The 22,682-nt window shown below is 43.3% G+C and overlaps 1 protein-coding gene across 2 annotated transcripts in view; it reads right to left on the bottom strand.

Annotated features, from left to right (window-relative positions):
- The window catches only part of cmtm6 (CKLF-like MARVEL transmembrane domain containing 6), a 109,217-nt gene that overhangs the window by 40,503 nt on the left and 46,032 nt on the right, over window positions 1-22,682 (bottom strand). For both annotated transcript variants that reach the window (XM_068012129.1, XM_068012139.1), the window contains exon 3: window positions 6,371-6,547. In XM_068012129.1, the coding sequence (XP_067868230.1) occupies window positions 6,371-6,547 (177 nt within the window). The remainder of the gene's footprint in view (window positions 1-6,370; window positions 6,548-22,682) is intronic.

Genomic DNA, 22,682 nt, shown 5'->3' with positions numbered 1-22,682 from the left:
GTTGACAGTGGAGATGATACCAATCAACTGCAACAGGACATAGATAGGCTAGCAGAATGGGCAGACAAGTGGAAGTTGGAATTTAATATAGAGAAAGTGCGAGGTGATGCATTTTGGCAGAAACGATAGGGAGAGGCAATATAGACTTAATGGCACAGTTCTAAAGAGTGTGCAGGGACCTGAGGGTTCATGTGCACAGATCTTTGAAGGTGGCAGGATATATTGAGACGAGTTGGCAAGGCATTTGGGATCTTGGGCTTCATAAATAGAGGTATTGAGTACAGAAGCAGGGAAGTTATGCTGAACCTTTATAGCGCTCTGGTGAAGCCACAACTAGAATATTGTGTCCTGTTCTGGTCACCACACTTTAGGAAGGATGCGAGGGTCCTTAAGAGAGTGCAGAGATTTACCAGAATGGTTCCAGGGATATTTTAGCTACAAGGTTAAATTGGAGAAGCTGGGATTGTTGTCCTTGGAGCAAAGGAGATTGAGGGGAGATTTGATAGAGGTGTACAAGAGTATGACAGGTTTAGATAAGGTAGACAAAGAAAAGTTGTTCCCATTAGTTGATGGTACAAAGACTAGTGGACACAGATTTAAGGTTTTGGGCAAGGGTTACAGAGGGGATGTAAGGAAGAACTTTTTTAAATGCAGCGAGTGGGAAAGACCTGGAACTCTGCCTACAAGGATAGTGGGAATGGAGATGATCAATGGCTGGGAGTTTCCAGCCCCAGAGGTGGGGTGGGGGGGCGGTGGGCTGAAAAGTCACGCAGGATGGCAATGGCACTGATGTCCGACATCATCATGCCGAGTCCAGATTTTACGAGCGGTGGAAAGCAAGACAACTGTGAATGGTGGGCGCTTTTAGGAATACGCCAATTAAGAGGTGGTTAAGGTCATTAAAGTTGTAACTGAATGATATTTTATGGGCTAGTTCGAATTTTCTGGAAAGTGCACAGGAGCCATGAGACGTCAGAACCCCAGCAGGCGTATTGGGGTGGCAGCTGAGATCATTGCGGAATTTGGCAGCTGTAGGATGAGGCAGTGTGCCTTCACAGGAAGGCTGTGGCAGCGTTGCCAGAGCAGTTTGCATCGAGGAGGGGGGAGTTCAGATGCCAGGACTTTGGGGTTGAGCCTCCATTGCATCATCTGGCAGATGGCACGTGAGCACATTGAGGGGGCTCAGAGGGAGTGGGGTGGGTGTTTGGAGGAAGCATCTGGCAGAGTGACCCTTCAGATCGGCAGTGTCCACCTGCATTGTCCACTCAGAAGGCAGGTCCTCCAGCGAGGAGCAGAACCTAAGAGGGAGGGAGGTGCAGCCACAGGGATCTGGACAGCAGCAACCTCTTGACCACCTGCACAGGCAACTTTGGGATGGGGAATGCAGCAGAGGAGATGACGAGCAGGCACCAGCGCGGAGAAGGTGGTACCTGTAACAAGAGTGTACAGACAGAAGATGAGCTACCTCCAGATGTTGGAGCGTCAGTGTTGCCAAAGATTGCACCTCTCCCTGCTGGCCTTCACTATGTCTGCCTCACTGACCTCCTGGTTTCCTCGCACTGGCAGGACTGCACTGCTGGCTAGAGGTCTTGAGAGGATGACTAAAGCACAACTGAAGGAGGTCTTTGGCTGCATTCCAGTGCAGGCATCCCTTTAAAGATTGGCATCAGCTGATGACGCAGCCACTGCCGTAGTCCAAATTGAGCTTCCAATCATTGGCCGCTCCCGCCTGCCGGTGATTAATTGATCAGCCAGTGCAAGATTTTGGTGAGATTGGGGATTGGAATGGGAGCATCAGCGCCACCTGCTTCCAGCCTCACCTTCCCTTCCTCGCTGATTCCCACAAAATCCCAGCCAATGATTTCAAAAGGCAACTGGATGGGCACTTGAGGGAAATAAACTTGCAGGGCTACAGTGATAGAGCGGGGGAATGGGACTGACTGCATTGCTCCACGTGGACTCGATGGAACAAATGGCCTCCTTCTGTGCTATTATGACTCTATGAGTGCAGCTCCAACAACACTCAAGAAGTTCAATACCATTCAGGACAAAGCACCTTGCTTGAATGGCAGCCCCATCCATGGCATTAAAGATCCACTTGCTCCACCACAGGCGTGCAGTGGTTGCAATGTGTACAATCTACAAGATGCACTGCAGCAAATCGCCAAGACTCCTTTGACTGCACCTTTGAAACCCACAACCTCTACCACCTAGAAGAATTTGGGCAGCAGACACATGGGAACACCACCATCTGCAAGTTCCCCTCCAAGCCACACACCATCCTGACTTGGAAATAAATCGCTGTTCCTTCACTGTCACTGGGTCAAAATCCTGGAACTCCCTTCCTAACAGCACTGTGGGTGTACCTACCCCACATGGACTGCAGCGGTTCCACGCAGCGGCTCACCACCACCTTCTCAAGGGCAATTAGGGATGGACAAATAAATGCTGGCTTTGCCAGCGACACTCTGATCCCATGAATGAACAAAAAAGGGATTAGTGTGTAATAGGTCCAGCATAAGCACAAAAACTGACAGAAAGAGAAAAGGAAAACAGAGGAACTGCCATGGTGAATATCTATTTTTAAACACATCATATGCAGGACAGATGACTAATGATGTCTTAAAATAAATACGTGTAATGGGGGAGGGGTGCCTTACAAGAAAGGATTTCTTAATAATGTTCCCCTTTAATAATAAACATTTTCTTGGATTCAATTTCTCTGAAATCTGGTACTAACTAATAATGACTTTTAACTAAGCCATTTATTTTCAAGAAGAGCAAATCCATAGTTCAGATTATAAGAGGACATTGCTCTCATTCTCTGCATCTGGAAGCAAATGTTGAAAAAGAGAACAAACGAGAAGAGAAAGATTCCTTTACCATCGCTGCTTTATACAAATCTGTAATCCATTTGGAAAATCATTCATTCATTTGGCCTAGTCTCAACAGCTGTTACATACTTACCACAGTCATTCCCAACACATTACTGTGAAATTCCACAGATAGTATTTAATTTGTTTAATGCTCTGCCTCATAACAGGCTCTCTATTAACCTAAATCTGCAACAAGATACTAGTTTAGCTTTTAATGCAGAATATAAAACACCAGAGGAAATTAACTGCAGCCCAGAAATGAACTTTCATTTTTTTGACTTCAGTCCTCTCCCAATAAATTGAAATCCTATTTTCTTACAGTTTTATTTTGGTTACAAGTTCCTGCCATATTCCTTGAGGGACTGATGAATGTTTTTTTTTGCTTAATTGTTAATGTGCAAGCTGAAATTACCTTTTGTAAAATAAGTAAATAAAATTATTCCAAAGGCCTCCGCTATATTTGAAGATGGCACTATAATATAAACATGGTGATACAGCATCCTCGAGTGGCACCAAGACTGATTTCATCAAGTGGGTTTCTGACAAACCTGCAGAAGCAAACCTATATTGGTGCTTCCAGTGGTGCCGGACATTGCTGCCTACAAGTTTTCCTTAGCCCATCAGTACAAGTCAGCAGTGTGTGTTTTTTTTTTGCATCACAGCTCTGTTCAGATATTCTTCCTCTTTTGGGGAAATAAAAGAAAGGTCCACTACCAGAAGTCACAAATCCAACATGTGGCTGTCAGCGTTCTGATATTCTGAATGCAAATGGAAAGAATTTCAAAACCAACCGCCTCATGGTATTACAGAAACACTTCCAGTGGAAGCACCCCTATATTATACAGGTGCTGTAAAATTAACAAGCTTTGAATAAGAACTGAGATTAGAAGAATTCCCTTCCTGTTTCCCACTGAGTTCTGGATATGTGGAAATGACTTCCAGTTAAAGTACTGCTAATCTAAACACATTTTAAAAATGGCTGAATGAAGGCTGTTATGAATGGAATTGAAGGCTAACCAATACAACTAACCATGATGCAATGTTAAGTGGATTGTTCCTGCACTGATGGAACTACAGATATGTCATTGTAAAGGAGGCAACTGATCAAGAATGAACAATGTAAAATGTAAGAATAGATAGATGTCGTGAAGGTTTGTTTAATTTACCTTTTGGGGGCCAAGCAGCAAGTTTAAAGGACATTTCCTCAGGGCAGTAAATGGATTCAGTCCATGATACAGCAAACTATACATAATCTCTGGAAGGATAAATCACTGACATTTTCCTGCTTCCAGACTTAGATTCCTGTGAATGTGGAACAGGGTTACCACTTTTCGACAAATCTAAATATATGGGGGCGGGGGATGGTAGTGATGATATGCCTTCCACCAAATTTGGATTAAGATAAATTAATCTGACTATTCTGTGACCGTGACAATCTACTATGCAGTGCGTACATTTATTTAAATGCAGTCTCTCGCTGTTGTAGGAGTTCTGGTTTCTCGCAGATTCCTCTTTATTGATAATACCAAACTTAATTTCAAGGCTGATTTTGCAGTTACTGGAGTAACTTGAATTGCTCCAGTTTTGATATTTTACTGCAAATCATGCACCATAAGTGAAAAAAACAAAAACAAAATCCCAGATAAAAACTCAGAAAGCCAGACTTTAGCTGCCAGATTATATTAAAAGTAAAAAAGGTAGTTTGCTCAAAAACAAACTGGTTAGTCGAAATCCAGATTGATGACAACACTAATCAGGGACAAAACTTGATAGCCAGGTATTTCCTCCTAGCCTCTAGTTCCACCAAGCTAACTTTTTTATTCATTCATGGGATGCGAGTGTTGCTGGCAAGGCCGGCATTTATTGTCCATTCCTAACTGTTCTTGAGAAGGTGATGAACCACTGCAGTCCATGTGGTGTGGGAACACCACAGTGTTGTTAGGTAGAATGTTCCAGGATTTTGACCCAGTGGCAATGAAGGAACAGTGATATAGTTCCAAGTCAGGGTGGTGTGTGACTTAGAGGTGAACTTGCAGATGGTAATGTTCCCATGTGCCTGCTGCCCTTGTCCTTCTAGGAGGCAAAGGTCGCAGGTTTGTGAGGTGCTATCGAAGACATCTTGGCGAGTTGCTGCAGTGCATCTTGTAGATGGTACATACTGCAGCCATGTTGTGCCAGTGATGGAAGCAGCAAACATTTAAGGCGGTCGCTGATCAAGTAGGCTGCACTGTCCTGAATAGCACTGAGCTTTGAGTTGCATCTGCATTCATCCAGGCAAGTGGAGAGTATTCCATCACACTCCTGACTTGTGCCTTGTAGGCGGTGGAAAGGATTTGGGGAGTCAGAAGGTGAGTCACTCACTGCAGAATTCCCAGCCTTTGACCTGCTGTTCTAGCCACAAGTGGCTACACCAGTTAAGATTCTGGTCAAGGGTAACCCCAGGATGTTGGTGGGGAATTCAATGTTGGTAATATTGTTGAATGTCATGGGGAGATGGTTAGACTCTCTCTTGTTGGAAACAGTCATTGCCTGACACTTTTGTGGCATCATGGTTAGTTGCCAATTATCAGCCCAAGCCAGGATTTTGTCCAGGTCTTGTTGCATGTGGGCAAGGACTGCTCCATCATCTGAGGAGCTGCAAATGGTACTGAATACTATGCAATTATCAGAGAACATCCCAACCTCTGACCTTGTGATAGAAGGAAGGTCATCGATGAAGCAGTTGAATATGGTTGGGCCTGGGACACTACCCTGAGGAACTCTGCAATGATATCCTGGGGCTGAGATGGTTGGCCTCCAACAACCACTTTTCTTTGTGCTAGGTATGACTCCAACCACTGAACAGTTTTCCCCCGATTCCCAGTGACTTCAATTTTACTAGGGCTCCTTGGTGCACACTTGGTCAAATGCTGCCTTAATGCCAAGGGCACCACTCCCACCCCTGGAATTCATGTTTAGACCAAGGCTGCAATGTGGTCTGGTGGAACCTAAACTGTGCACTGGTGGCAGGTTATTGATGAGCAAGTGCCGCTTGATAGGATGTCAATGACATGTTCCATACTTTCCTGATGATTGCGAGTAGACTATGAGGCGATAATTAGCCGGATTGGATTTGTCCTGCCTTTTGTGGACTCTAAGTGGATAATTTTCAACTTTGTTGAGTAGCTCTGTTGTTGCTGTATTGGAACAGCTAGTTCTAGAGCACAAGTCTTCATCACTACAGCCAGGATGTTGTCATGGCCCATAGCCTTTGCCATATTAAGTGTGCTCGGCCATTACTTGATATCATGAGGAGTGAAATGAATTTGACATAAGTGTGGCTGAAATGCTGTTTATGCAATTATTGGGGTCAGCTTGAATTTGACCAACTCTGGTAAGGCATGGTAAAACAGAATCTTAGATGGAAAGAGTAAAGGAATCGATATCCAGCACTATGGAATGTAAAACTACAGATAACCCTAAGCGTTATTAATAATTCAAATGATTGTTCTTACCACTTGCGTCCAGTTGACCCGGTTCACTTTCCTTTTCAGAGGAGTAGTCAGTATGATTAGCAGGAAAAAAGTCAGTAAGAAGGCACTGCAGCTGACAAACTCGAAGAAGTAAAGTGCATGACAGTTCATGCAGTTCTCGACTACCTCCTCCAGAACAAAGGCCAGAAATGACAAGATCTATGCAGGAGAAAAAGCAAAATGTAAATTCAGACAAAAATACATCCTGCAAGTTGAACTTTGATGGAGATATAAAGACCAATCTAGTTTAGATGTCCTTGGCCATTATTAACATTATATTCATCAATTAAGGATAGTTTTGGTCATATACAGGTTAAATCATCCCTTCTCCGTGCCAACAACACACTTTAATCTCAGCCTCAGAAGTCAACCCTTTATCACATCAACGTGAATTTTCCATTTCCGTACTAGTCAACTTTGATGCCTCAGTTTGGTGGAAAATTATGGGAAGTTTTTTTATGTGAATTTGCACCAATTAAGAATTACTGTCTGAAACTAATTTCTTTTAGGGTCCTGGCAACTATCATTTGAGTTGCAAGCAAACCCAAGGGAAGAGGTGTGAAGCCCGTGTGTTAACCCACTGTGTCACCCAATCCCAAAATGCCCATCAATCAGCTCAGTAATGCTTCAGCTTTAAATTACTGGGTGATTTTTCTTAAACTGTCATATCAACATAATCAACTGTTCCTGAACATACTTAAAATAATTTTTTTTTATATTACAGGCAAGTTGTTGAAGAAAAACCCACAGAGATAGAAATAAACAGCCAAGTGATAATCAAAATCCTTTTTTTTTTATTCTTTCATGGGATGTGGGCGCCGCTGAACTGCATCTTGCAGGATCTACTTTGATTTGAACGAGAAGAAAACCCTGAGGCTCAGAGGAATGGTGGCAGTAGTGCATTGTATAGTAGCCAGGTTGAATGTGTCTCCATGTGTGTGCTATTTTTAGGCAGACAATAAAACACTGAAATCAAATTAGTTAATGCCCATGTAAAAATGGCTCATACAGGAATGTAGTCCCAGCATGCCAGGCATTCAAACGTGAGCTCCCTTTCAATTGTAACTTCTACCCTAAATATGGAAGGAGGAAAGGTCATTTATCCAATCTGGCGTGATCTTTTTACTGAACAGTGTATAGATGGAGGTGAATAACGACAGGTAAAGCTTCCAAGAAGGTAAACATCTCGCTAACTATCAAATCCATCAGAGCAAAATCTGCTGAGATATGAACCCAAAACAATGCCCTCCATTCAGGTCTTACTAGTTGTATTTCACTGGTGATACTTCCATGATCCTGAAGTATTCCATGGAGTATTTAATCAGCTGTGATTTTTCAAATAAACAAAAATCAATATAGCATTATCCACCTCAGACAGTTATCTATCCACTTTCAGTCTCTCATGAGCTAGTAGCAGAGATCCAACCCTCTAACAGTACAATAAAAACTGAATTTGTAAACACATTGGGCAGAATTTTCCCCACGGGCTTCAGGACGCTGACGTCAGGGTCAAATGTGGATCAGAAGCCTGCACTGCGTGGGAAATAGTCATTGGCTGTGATTTTCCCCGAATCAGTCAACTAATGGCCAGAGGGCGGGGCTGTTGTCCATTTAAAGACAGTGGGTGAGGTCTTAAAGCTGGAGGGCCAATACGAGACCCTCCAGCCTGGAAGCAGCAGCAGGCTGCCTTTTCAGGTTGAGAGAGAGCGAGCGAGAGAGAGAGGGCACTGCAAGATGGAGATGCTATCACTCCAACTTTCTTAACTTTTAAATAAAAAATAGCATTAGCTGGGCTACCACTGTGGGGCTGCAGCTGAAGCCAGGCAGACAGGGAGGGCCTCAAAGTCTACCTGGAACACTGGTTACCAGGTCTGCTGCTGGGAATTTGCCTCCAAGTAGTTGGGCTGTTCCCCGACATCTCCAGAGACTGGAAGATTCCAGTCGGCCTCTGACAATCGGCCTTAAATGGCCTTTAACGAGCTCAATTGACTACCTGCCGCTTCTGTGCACACCCCCTCAGGGCCTAAAAATACAGCCCATTTTCTTTCAAGAGCTAAAATGTTGCTCTCGGGCTCCAGAATGATGCATCCAAAATTTTTTAAAACTATTTATTACACAAAACTATACGCTATATATTGAATTCGTGAAGTCAAAATGGTAAGGGAAAATCAAAATACCTGAATGGCCAGTAACTCCCGCACCCCACCCCCACGTACCAGATGTTAATGGTTTATTTTGTTAAGATTCTTATTCTGTTCTTTTCACCCTTTCCTCTTTTTGGTCTTGCACTAACCAAGTACAGATTGAGGGGGCAGAGGGCCCATTTTTTCCAAGCCACCATCAATATTACTAAAACCAATATGATTAAGAGATGGGTTTTGAAGTGGGGCCTAAAAGGAGCAGAATGGGGTGGCAAGGCAAAGGGGGTTTGTGAGGGAATTCCAGGGATTAAAAGGTTTAAACCCTCAGCCAATAAAACTGGAATTGGACAGGGAGGAGGGGGGGATGGATGCACAAAGTGGCAATATTGAAGGGGTGGAAGAGGGTACAGAGATAGGGAGGCCATGAAGGAATTGAAATGCATGCAAGGTTGAGAATTTAAAATCTTGAGGGGTTTGATGACACGGTGGCAATACAGGTTAAACAGCATGGGGTAATGGGTGAGGGGGGACCTGGTGCAGGAGAGGAGAAGGGTGGCAGAGTTTTGGATAAATTGAATAAATACGGAGGGTGAAGGATCAGAGGTTGGCCAGGAATACTTTGGAATAGTTGAGTCTGGAGATAACAAATGCATGGTTGAAAGTTTTGGCATCAGATTTGCTAAGGCAGGGTTGTTTTTGAAGTGGATAACAGAGAATCATATACAGCATAGGAGGCCATTTGGCCCATTGCATCCACACTAGCTCTCTGTGGAGCAATCCAGTCAGTCCCACTTCCCGCATCCTTGCAAGTTTATTTTCGTCAAGTTCCCATCCAATTCCTTTTGAAATCATTGTCTCCACTTCTACCACCTTTGTGGGCCACGAGTGCCAGGTCATTACCACTTGCTGTGTAAAAAAAGTTCTTCCTCACATTCCCTCTGCACCTCTTACCCAAACCCTTCAATCTGTGTCCCCTAGTCCTCATACCATCAGTTAATGGGAACAGTTTTCCTTGTCTAACTTACCTAAGCCTGTCACAATCTTGTAAGCAGTCTTTGTGATGGAGGATATGGGATAGGCTCAGGATGAAACAAGACATTGAGATTGTGAATAATCTAGAGCAGCCCAAGACAATGGCTAGGAGGGGAATGGAATCTGTGGTGAGGATATGCGTTTGTAGCACAGACTGAAGATAATAGTTTCACTCTTTTATATGGGGCTGAGACACATGGTGGAGAGAGATAGCCAAATGTTGTCAGCACACATGTGGAAGCTGACCTCAGGTCTGTAGATGATCTAGATAAGAAGAGGAAGGGGCCAAGGATGGATCCTTGGGAAATTCCAGGGGTAACAATGTCGAGATGGTAAGAGATGCTTTAGCTATGATTGGATAGGTAAAATAGAATCAAGTGAGGGCATTCCCATTGCATTGGACAATGGAGGAAAGATGTTGCAGGGATGGTGTGTTTGATCATGTTAAAGGCTGCAGGGAGGTCAAGGAAAGATAATGCACCACGATCACAAAGGATGCCATTTGTGACTTTGGTTAGTCCTGTTTCAGTGCTGCGGCAGGGACAGAAAGCAAAAGCTGACTCAAAAAAGCTGATAACTTCAAAAATAACTTACAGATTGAAGGGACCTGCAAAACCTGTATGGTTCCCATACAGCACCCCAGGGATAATACTCACAGGTTTGCACATGATACACTAGTTTTAAAAGGCAATGATAGCACCTAAGGGTATAAAGCACCATCTAGTGTATATATGCAGAATTTTCATGTCACTGTCAAGAATGCAACTGGATATTACTTAAAATGTCCTGTTCAGCTTTATGATATGGTGCAATGGTGAACTAAAGTCATGCTTTTTGATTCTTCCCAGAGTTTATAATTTACACCCTGATTTGAAGCTAGAAAGATTAAAATGGCTAGAACTACAGCAAAATTTGTCTTCTTTTAATTTATAAAGATGTCACTGCAGCTCATCATAAATAAGCCAGCTCACTCAAACACGAGAGGTTTCTATTGAAAGACCAATGCAGTTTTAAAATCAAGAAATCTCTTGTGTGACATCATCCTCATCATTTCTCCTATGACAATGTATTTGTTTTATTCCCAAGGTTTATGCCTTTTCATTACTTAGTATAGCTTTAAAGGAACACTTTCCTTTACATGATCTCTGCCATAGGATTGTTGAGACAGTGCTAACTCTAAATGTTCCCTCGTGGTAACCAGTAAACACAATGTCAATTGGTATAGGGTAGCACAAGAATGATCTTTTTATTAATTCCACATTTTACATTTACCACAGCCAGGCTAATGGCCCAGTCACATATAAAAAAGTTTTTATTATGGCACAGCATGATCTGCTAGTTAGAAAATCAATCAATCAGTGGAAGAACCGGACTGCCTCATGTGCTGCTAGCCACAGAAGAGAAGACTACAATGGTGATGGCTCTGTAATAAAAGCAGCAACAGGTGACGATGGTGGTAGAGGCTTTAGCATGTTGACCATTATCCCATTACTAAAGATTAATCCATGTCTCAGATCTTTGGCCAAGTTCTCAATCAAAGTCATTGAATCATGTGTAGTCAATATAGGATTTATTTTAACTTTGCACTTTCGTTTCAATTTTGAGAGTATGGACCCTTCTAGTTGAGCAAGCAATTTTTCTTTTTCCTTTATCTTTTCTTTTTCCCAGGTCTTAGCAGGTCAAGTATCTAACCTCAGGCTGCCACATTTATTGCTCTTGGTTGGCCATCAGGAGATTCAGCGGAGCCTCCACATTTGACTTTCTTTAGCTTGCTTCTGCTTTCAGCTTAACAGCCAAACAGCTCAGTTCAGCCATGTGTTTGTACTCCAGTGTGCTGCATTTTACTCTGCCTCCCATTCTTCATGCATCCATATGGTAAAATTCCAGGACTGAATGTATCACTATCAGTCTACTGATGTATTTGCAGATTACAGTCAGATTCGTTCCACACTTGCATAAATTGTCAACATAAGTGGAATGGTGTAAAGTACAAATGAGATCATGCAGTTGTCGGAGTGTTTGCTCGCCACTGCCTTGACCCCAGTCTCTGGAACTCCCACTGTAATCTCTTCCAATTTTCTATTTTGCTCTCCACTTTCAAGAACCACCTCAAAGCCATCTCTTTGGCAAAGCTTTTAGTGACCTCTCCTTACTCTTCCACTGTGGCTAGTTTACCTAGCTAATGCCCTAACTCTGAAAAAATCATGGGACTTGTTTTACGTTAAGGTGCTATATAAGTGCACATTGTTGCTGCAAGTATGAGCTATTATTTACTTAATAAAGCAGTATGCCTGTAAACTCAGTGATAAAAGACTTGCATTCATATAGCCTTTCATGACCACCGGACATCTCAAAGCACTTTACAGCTCAAGTACTATTGAAGTGTAGTTACTGTTGTCATAGAGTTATACAGCACAGAAACAGGCCCTTCGGCCCACCATGTCCGTGCCGGCCATCAAGCCCATCTATTCTAATCCCATTTTCCAGCATCTGACCCACAGCCTTGTATGTTATGGCGTTTCAAGTGCTCATCTAAATACTTATGAAATGTTGTGAGGGTTCCTGCCTCTACCACCTCTTCAGGCAGTGTGTTCCAGATTCCAACCACCCTCTGGGTGAAATATTTTTCCCTCAAATCCCTCTAAACCTCCTGCCCCTTACCTTAAATCTATGCCCCCTGGTTATTGACACCTCCGCTAGGGGAAAAAGTTTCTTCCTATCTACCCTATTTATGCCCCTCATAATTTTGCATACCTCAATCATGTCCCCCCCTCAGCCTTCACTGCTCTAAGGAAAACAACCTTAGCCTATCCAGTCTCTCTTCATAGCTGAAATGTTCCAGCTCAGGCAACATCCTGGTGAATCTCCTCTGCACCCTCTCCAGTGCAATCACATCCTTCCTATAGTGTGGCGACCAGAATTGTACACAGTGCTGTGGCCTAACTAGCTTTTATACAGCTCCATCATAACTTCCCTATTATAATCTATGCCTTGGCTAATAAAGGCAAGTATTCCATATGCCTTCCTAACCACCTTATCTACCTGTAATGTAGGAAACGTGACAGTCAATTTGTGCACAGCAAACACCCACAAATAGTGATGTGATCACGAACAGATAGTTTTTGTGATGTTGATTGATGGATAAGTTTTGGCCAGGACACCAGGGATAACTCCCCTGCTCTTCTCTGCAATAGTGCCATAGGATGTTTTATGTCCACTTGAGAGGGCAGATGGGGTCTTGGTTTAACAGCTCATTCAAAAAATGGCACCTCCAACACTGCAGCACACCCTCAGTACTGCACTGGAGTGTTAGCCTTGATTTTTATTTTGTTCTCAGGTCCTGGAGTGGGACTTGAACCCAGAACCTTCTAACTCAGAGGCAACAGTGCTAGCAACGGAGTCACAGTTGACACCATCATTGTTTCACATGCTGTGGAGTGACTGATCGTTGGAATCAACTGAAGCAAGGAGTTTCACTGCGGTGGATGTTCTGACAAACTAGAGACTGCTGGGCAATAGTGTATTCAAAGGTTTGCATCATTACAGTTGTAATATAAATTGTAAACTGCTTTTCTGCAAAAGTAAAGAATCATGAGGCTCACTATTGCCAAACAGCATACCTGCAAAATAGGTCAAATGTGATTGGTTATTCTATACAAAGCCTCCAAGTACAGAAAAAGGGCCAGTTATTTATTATAAACAGTGCTCCCGATAGCAACCATTCAGAATGTACTGGCTTTGAGCTCCTGTTATTCAGGTGACTTCAGAATACAAGAAGGATGAATGCTTCTTCCTCAAAGTCTTATTTTAAGTTATATATATTCTTAAAAGTAAGGCCATGAGAATAAAGTTTTTGCCCTTTGTTCTCCAATTTCTCTTTCCTCTTCTCATCTGAAAGCACTGGTTCTTTGTTTAGGTTCAGTTCCACAGCATCCTCTGATACCTCACTCAGGTGAATATTCTTATGTGTGAGCCTAGGCAGCCAGTGTTGATAGGCTATTCAAGTGTGGGAAACAGAAGGCCACTGAAGCCAACTTTGCCACTCCCCAGGAACCTTTCTGGCACAGCACCACCTCACCCAGGCTATTTCTTCAATCTCCTACAGCCCAATATTCCCCACTCCATCAACACCTCCTTCTGACTTTGACCTTTTGTGCATCTTCCCCTCCCTTCATCCCACCGTTGATGCCAGAGCCTTCAGCCACCAGGGACCTACTTTCTGGAATTACCTCCCTAAACAAATGTACTATTTTCTCCTCTCCTTTAAGAACCTTCTAAAAACCTAAATCTTTGATTAATCCTTTGCTACTACTTCTAGGTTCTCCCTCCTTGGTTCAGTGCCTGTTTCTCTTGCATCTATCTGTGAAGTACGATGAGATGTTCTTTATATTAAAGACACTATATAAATGGAAGTTGTTTTTCTTGAATTGCCCAATTTGGAGTGAAATGGCATTTCTGAAATGAATAATACAAAAAAGGCACATAGTTACAACCCATCCAGAAACTGGCTTTATCTAGATTTCCCCATGTTAATTTGTCACTGGTAGAAAATTAAGCAATTAAATGCATATAGTCACTTGGTAGTACAGAACTTGAGTACTGCTGAAAAAAAAAGACATACTGTCGCAGCTTTGCATCTTGCACTTATCAGGACGAATGCAAGAATGCATCCCTTCATATGAAATAATACTAATTTACTATCTTAACTGAAAATGAGTCATGATCTCCTTCGACGAGTGTGGTTTACAGTGAACAGATGGCAAATGTTGTGTATAACATCATTGCCACACACAGGAAGCTTTCTTCCAGAATGAAGCTATTACATTTTGGATCAACTTCAAATTCTTTATCTTATGCTTAACACAATGGTCTGGTTCCATAGGCAAGCCCACACTCTTGATAAAACGGCAGTATAAATGCATATACAGGAAGTTGTGCGGTATAAAGGCCTGAGGGTGGACAATGAGGCACTGATGAGGTACACACTGGAAGTAACAGGAGTTAGTTCTCCAACCCCTCGGACTGCCAGGCAAATAACACCCTGGCTCATTGCAAATCTTAGCTACAAACTCTAAACTTGATTTATCAAGTGTAAAAATAAATTAGCAAGAGGACATTCAAGAGTTTTCATTGTATTTCAGAAGTTCACTTAACTCAATAATACAACATCTTCATGCTACAACTGCTTTGGTCTAGTATTGTACTTCTAATGTGAGCCAAAATCTGTGTTTTGCACGAGACCAAACTCTTATGGAGTCTTTCATTAACCTCTGCCTATATAGTGAAACAATCAAAAGGGATCTGTGTATTTATTTATCTATCATGAGGGCTTGGAGCTTAGAGCTGGTAATCAACAATACCAGCAGACATCCTGACTAAAAAATAAAAGCAACATTCTGCAGATGCTGGAAATCTGAAATAAGAACAGAAAGTGCTGGAAATACACAGGAGGTCTGGCAGCATCTGTGGAGAGAGAAACAGAGTTAATGGGTGGAATTTTGTGCTGGGGGTGGGGATCTCGATGCCAGGGGAAACGGACGCCAAGATCCCGGCATCAGCTCTTGGACAGAAGGCTCGCGAGTTTAGTGCCAATAAAGGCACTTAAATGGACAGTGGGGGGAGCCATCCGTACCATTTAGCACCCCACCACTGAAAGTCCGGGCCTTACAGAGCTGCCAACCAATTAGAAGCTACAGCCACCAGACACCAAGCGGCAGCGTTGGAACCAGGCTCAAGGTAGGTCAGGGATGGAGGGGTTTCGCAGGGGAGGGAGGTCAGCAGGAAGGGCAGGGTGGGTGGCCCTCAGCATCCCCCCAACCTTCCCAATACTGGGTCCCCCATTAAGGCACTTAGTGCCTTTGAATGAGGGACGCCCCCAAATGCCCGTTACTGGAAAGCACCCCACACGGTTCTTTTGTGCCATGTGGCGACAGGGCTGCCCGCCGCACTGGTAATTGTGGCTGCAGCGAGAAGAGGTCCTTAATTAGGGGTTAATTGCCCAGTTAAGGGCCTCAATCGACAGCGGGACGGGAAGGCTGGTCACAGGCCTTCCTACACTGCACTAAACGTTGGCAGAGGCTGGATGGTGGCAGGAACCCCCACCTGCCACCATCTTACCCCATTTCATGCTCTCCCTGCTTCCAAACCTGCTGCAGGGGAGAGAGTATAAAATTCCACCCAATGTTTCATGTCTGTGATCTTTCACCAGAACTAAAAATACCAATTAGCTCGGTCTCCTTCTCACAACTTGATTAAGTTTTTAAACAAGATCAATTTGGACACAGAGCACATATACATAACCAGAGAATTGTTACAGTGCAGGAGGTGGCCACTTGGCCCATGATGTCGGCACCAGCTCTCCGAATGAGCAATTCACTTAATGCCATTCCTCTGCCTTCTCCCTGTAACCCTGCACATTCTTCCTTTCCAGGTAACAGTCTAATTCCCTTTTGAAGGCCTTGATTGAAACTGCCTCCACCATGCTCTCAGGCAGTGCATTCCAGATCTTAACCACTCACTGTGTGAAGAAGTTTCTTCTCCTGTCGCTTCTGCTTCTTTTGTCAATCATTTTAATTCTGTGCCCTCTCGTTTTCGATCTTTGCACTGCACTGCTCTTCTTAATCAATAGTGCCACTCCTCCCACTTTTCTTCCTTTTCCATCTTTCCTGAACACCTTGTATCTAGGAATATTTAACACCCAGTCCTGTCCTTCTTTGAGCCAGGCCTCTGTTATAAAGGCAGTATCATATTTCCACATGCCAATCTGTGCCTGTAACTCACCAATCTTATTAACTGCACTGCATACATGCACATTAATCCTGATTTAAATTTTTATTACTTTCTCCCTTACTCTGACCCCACCTAATAACTTACTATACTCTAGTGCTATCTATCTCTCCTAGTATTCTGTCCACCTTGATATTTCCTCCTGGTTCCTACACCCCTGCCAAGTTAGTTCAAAACCTTCCCAATAGCACTAGCAAATCATCCTGCAAGGAGTCTACAGAGACTTGTTAGTTCCATATCCCTTAAATGATTAATTGCCATCTGTAAACAACCAGGCTTTTCATTGCAGGTTGCCCTGTCTTGCACATTCTCTTGCAAATAATTGAGAAAGCTTTCATCTCCTGTAGCTTGTCTACGAGCAAGTATATTTTTCTCAAAAGTAATTAAAATCAGTGAAGGAAAGGAAGTTGAATACACACTAAAGCCATAGATGGTGTGGAGTCCTTGCCCAGATACTTCTATTTGAAGTGACTGCACCAGTCAAGCAATTTAAACTGATCACAACAATGATCAGACTCAAAATCCCATGAAGAAATAAAAATATAGGAATTGAATTTTAGCTCAAGTTCGCCTGATCATCCACCAAAGTTACCCCAGGTGAACATTCAACCCTATATGTTTTTTATAGTCTGGAACAAAACCAATTTCTGCACCATTACAGTAATCATCTTGTAAGTTTTTTTCCCTAAATGAAGGCTAACCTGCTGAATGCTCAAGGAGTTGGTAGTGCAAAGGCCGGGATTTTTCTTGGAGTTGCTCCTGCTTCACCACCATAACTGAAAATGCAGCAGAAACCCCCATTTACATACATGATCAAGATTTCTGCCACACTGTCGGTGAAGTTACAACATGCTGTGGGGGCTCAAATAAAATTCCCAATTGATTGGATTTCCAACATCTTGGAACTCCAGGCATTTTTACAAGGAATCAAAGGAATGTTTCATATTTTATCCTTTAACCCTTTACATAATAACTAGAATATATACCTCAGTTAGAGCTTTGGGTTCATGAAATTGGTTACAACCTTCCCTAGCACTGCTCCATGCCTACCATTAGGATAGAGGGGGCTAATGAACAATGAGGTCATCGTCTAAAATATAAGCACAACATGATGGTTCCATGAAGCAACACACTAACATAACAAGACTCCATTGCCAACAGTGTGATAACCACGAGTAACCACATAGTAAAGCTTGTAGCAAGCAGGGCCTCAGAACCTTCTCATACAGAGGAAAAGAGAAACAAAAAGTGAAAAAGCATATGCCATACACTCTTGTGGATCTTCTAGTTGTGTTACATATGTGTCTAAAAATGTATCCATGTCTACAAATTTCTCCATGGTCTTGCGCCATCCAACCTATTCAACCACCTAATAATGCCTAAGCCCCACCCACTTCTTCTGACACTAGACTCCTGTGCATTCCCCTCACCCCGCTTCATTTGCTGCCTCAACTCCTCCCACTCTCTACTTCCCCTTGAAGTCTCAAGTTGACCAAGTTTATAGTCCATCTCTCCTAACCCTCCTCTAAAAGCTCAACATCATCCATTATCCCCACTCCACCTACCCACCCAGCCCCATGACATGCAAGGGGAGGGAGTTGAGAAGAGGTAACAAAAAAGGTTTTTGTTAAGTGTTATTCTAATTTTAGTCCCACCTCATTGCCTGAAACCATTGTCTTCGGTTTCCAAACTTCATTCCCTAGGCACCAACTCCATCTATTTCCCTGGCAACTGTCTGACTGTTCTCAGGGTTACTTTTGCCAAAGTTGCGATGAGCTTCTGACCACCTAGCCATGCCATCAGTACCCTCCCCACTTCCACCTCTGTAACAGTGCCCATCTTTGCCCTGCCTCAGTTCATCTGCTGCTGAAACACTCATCCATGCCTTTGTTACCTCTAGACTTCACTATTCCATCACACGCCTGACTGGCCCCGCACTTGCTTTCCTCCGTAAACTTGAGCTCATCAAAAACCCTGATGCCTGTGTCCTAACTTACACCAAATCCCATTCACTCATCATCTCTGTGCTCACTGACTCACAATGGCTCCCGTATGGCAACGCCTCAATTTTAATATTCTCATCCTTGTTTTCAAATCACTCCATGGCCTCATCCCTCCCCATCTCTGTCATCTCCTCCAGCCCTACAACCTTTTGAAATATCTGCACTCCTCTAATCCTGGCCTCTTGAACATCTCTGATTTTAATCACTCCATCATTCGCGTCTGTGCCTTCACCAGCCTAGGCCCCAAGCTCCAGATTTCCCTCCCCAAACCTCTCCACCTCTCCTTCCCCCTTTTCGATGCTCCTTGAAATCTACCTCTTTGAACATGCTTTTGGTCATCTGCCCTAATATTTCATGTGGCTCGGTGTCAAGATTTGTCTGATAACATTCCTTGGAAGCACATTAAAGATGCTACACATTGTTGTTGTTGAAATTCCTTACATAACAGTGGATACAATAAAGAACAGAAAGCAAAACTCTGTAAAAGGTTTAATCCAGACATGTAGCCTGATAGTTTGGATCTCGTTGGAAGGTTTTATGTCACAACTTTATTTCTTCCTCAACATGTTTTGCTTTCAAATGAAGAGAGAGGACAATGGAATCCTGGAAATATTTTTTAATCAGGGCATTTTTTTTTTACTCTCTTAGCTTGTGGGCAATGTAGGGGTATATAAAAGAATTGGTTGAAACTTTTGGGTTAGAACTTTTTCTGAACCTTGATCTAGATTGTGCCTTGTTTATCTTGGAGTAGTCTGTGGTCTGTAGGTACATCCTGTCTATGCCATTACCATATTTTTTCTATGGCATACTGGTAGGTCCCAACTAATTCAATTCCTGAATTCATATATACACAGTTGCTGCAGTGTTACAAGGTCACAAGTTACACAACTACCCTAGAGTAGTCAAAGTTTCACTTTTAGATAACTCAGGTGGGCCTCAGACTGGGTAAAATGGAATCAATAATTAATTCAAATGGGACCTGGACACAACTCAATTTCATTCAATGCAATCATTACCACCTCCATTTGATCTCCAGTTAGTTTGCACAGTAGGACACAGCTTTAAATAATCATTGACTGAGTGCTTTCAAGCCCGATTAAAACCACGTACTTATTAAAATTCTCAAGTTCAATTTAATTTTGTGGTCGTCAACTTACATTGGTTATACATCCCACTTCTGACAATTCCAATTGTTGTTTGATAATCCCCCCAAAAGAAATTGAATATAGCAACTGCCTTAAAATGGAACTGCCCCTTTAAATGCAATTAAAATGATCCAGTAATTTGCATTAAACAAGTATAACAGGAATAGACTGTAAGACATCGCTTGGGTAACAAACATGATACTTCAGGATGGAGGAAAAACACTGCCACAACTAAGGTGAAATCACCTGACATAATATCGCTCAAGATATCTGACAATTCACATTTTTACAAAGCAGATTCTCAACAGTTACCTTGTTTTCAAACTTCCCCCAAAATAATCAAATTGGACGAACATAGAAGCAGGAATAGGCCATTTAGTCCCTCAAGCCTGTTCTATCATTGAATGAGATCATGCTGATCTGTAATCTAGCTCCATATACCTGTCTTTGCTCCATATCCCTCAATACCTTTGGTGAACAAAAAAATTATCAATCTCAGTTTTAAATTTAACGATTGATCTAGCATCAATTGCTATTTGCAGAAGAAAGATCCAAACTACCACCCTTTGCATGAAAGTTTCCTGAAAGGCCTGGCTCTAATTTTTAGACTATGCCCCTCAGTCCTGCACTCCCCAACCAGCAAAAAGAGGGTAGAGAGAAACTACCTGTTCACCTTAATATTTTGAAAACTTCAATCAAATCAACTTAAATTTCTAATTTCAAGGGAATACAACCCTAGTTTGTTTAATCTAATAGCTGAAGCCTTGGAGGCCTGGTATTATTCCAGTAAATGTACACTGCACTCCCTCCAAGGCAAACACATCCTTCCCAAAGTGTGGTGCTCAGAACTGCTCACAGTATTCCAGGTGTGGTCTAACCAGGGCTTTGTATAGCTGAAGCATGACTTCTACCATCTTGAATTCTAGTCCTCTAGCTATAAAGGCCAGCATTCCATCAGTCTCTGATTATTTTCTGTACCCATTCATGATATTTTAATGATCTATGTATATGAATCCCCAAGCCTCTTTGGATGTTCACTGCTTCTAACTTTTCACTATTTAGAAAGTACCCTGTTCTATCCTTTTTAGGTTCAAAGTGGATGATCTCACATTTTTCCACATTGCAATCTATTTGCCACAGTTTTGCCCATTCACTTAATTTAGCAACATCTCTTTGAACTGTTACGCTTCCATCTACACTACTTACAATACTGCCTGTCTTTGTCTCATTGGCAAATCTGGATATGTGGCTTTCTATCCCATCATTCAAGTCTTGAATGAACATAGTGAATTGTTCAGTCCCCAACACAGATTCTTGTGGGATATCACTAGTCACATCCTGTCAATTAGAGTACCTTCCCAATATCCCTATTCTCAGTCTCCTGCCACTCAGTCAATTTCCTAATCAGGTCAATAATTTGCCATCAATTCTATGAGCTTCAACCTTAGTCAACAATTTCTTATGAGGGAATTTATGAAATGGCTTCCAGAAGTCCATATAAATAGCATTCATAGTCATTCCCCTGTTCACTACTTTAGTCACCTCATCAAAAAAAATTCAACCAAGTTTGTCAGCCATGACCTACCCTTTACAAATCCATGCTGGCTGTCTCTGAACGGCTGAAAATGTTCAAGGTGTTCAGTCACCCTATCCTTAACTATAGACTCTAGTAATAACTGCACAACACAAGCTAGGCTAACTGGTCTATAATTCCCCGATTGACCCCGCTCACGTTTCTTAAATGGAACATCTCCTGACAATGCAGAACATGCACAGAGCGACCGCCGACGTATTCAGTATGTCCGAACATTTGCTTGCTTGCCAGTATGAGACCACACACGAGCATGGCGACGACACCATGTAATGACGTCCGAGTGTTGCCTCATCCCTCGATGGCCGCAATCACCACCTCCATCCCCAACAGTACCCTGCACCCTCCCATGATTGCCGCCTCATTTGCTGCTTCCCTTCCCCGCTCCGTCCTGCAATCGCAGATTCCCTTCCCCGCTCCGGCCCGCAATCGCCGATTCCCTTCCCCTCCCTGTCCCGCAATCGCCGATTCTCTTCCCCTCCCTGTCCCGCAATCGCCGATTCTCTTCCCCTCCCTGTCCCGCAATCGCCGATTCTCTTCCCCTCCCTGTCCCGCAATCGCCGATTCTCTTCCCCTCCCTGTCCCGCAATCGCCGATTCTCTTCCCCTCCCTGTCCCGCAATCGCCGATTCTCTTCCCCTCCCTGTCCCGCAATCGCCGATTCTCTTCCCCTCCCTGTCCCGCAATCGCCGATTCCCTTCCCCTCCCTGTCCCGCAATCACCGATTCCCTTCCCCGCAATCGCCGATTCCCTTCCCCTCCCTGTCCCGCAATCGCCGATTCCCTTCCCCTCCCTGTCCCGCAATCGCCGATTCCCTTCCCCTCCCTGTCCCGCAATCGCCGATTCTCTACCCCTCCCTGTCCCACAATCGCCGATTCTCTTCCCCTCCCTGTCCCACAATCGCCACTTCTCTTCCCAGCTCCAGCCCGCAATCGCTGCCTCAATTGCCACAGTTTCCCGCGAATTGCACTCCATCCCACTCCCAACTCTTCATCGCTCCATCCTTCACCCAACTGCTTCTGTTCCATCCCGCACCGACTGCTCGCCACTCGCTCCTCTCCTTCCCCCACTGCTTCCCCGAGGCAGGAGGGAATGGCAAGCAGACGGGCACAGAAGAGAATGGTGGGGTGGAGTGGCAAGCAGTCGGGAGCAGCGGGATGGAGCGGCGTGCAGTCTCCACTGCCTGCTTACCTCTGGTTATATTCTCTATCATTGAAGTGATTTCATCCTTAATCATGAAGGTTACTCCCAATCCCCAACCATTTTCTTCATCTTTCCTGTAGACCTCAACCATGTATATTTAGTTCCCTGTCCTACCGTCTTGCAGCTGTCTCAGTAAATGTTACCATGTCATACATCCAAGTTGAATTTGCACTTGCAATTAATCCAATTTGTTACTTATACTCCATGCGTTTGTATAAACATTTATTTGGGCCACATAACCTGACCTGTCCCACTCTGTTTTAATTGCACATTTTCTATTTGTCTCCTGGTTTAATAACTTCACATCTTTTTATTTTCCCTTTATCTGTATTGTCTAAAGCACAATTTCTGACTGTAACTTTGCTCGCTTCCCTTTTGTTTGTTTACAAACTAT

Source organism: Heterodontus francisci, chromosome 2 (genome assembly GCF_036365525.1).
Source record: "Heterodontus francisci isolate sHetFra1 chromosome 2, sHetFra1.hap1, whole genome shotgun sequence".
In the NCBI taxonomy this organism is placed as follows: domain Eukaryota; kingdom Metazoa; phylum Chordata; class Chondrichthyes; order Heterodontiformes; family Heterodontidae; genus Heterodontus; species Heterodontus francisci.
The sequence above is the reverse complement of the archived record's forward strand: the minus strand, read 5'-3'. Positions and strand labels throughout refer to the sequence as shown.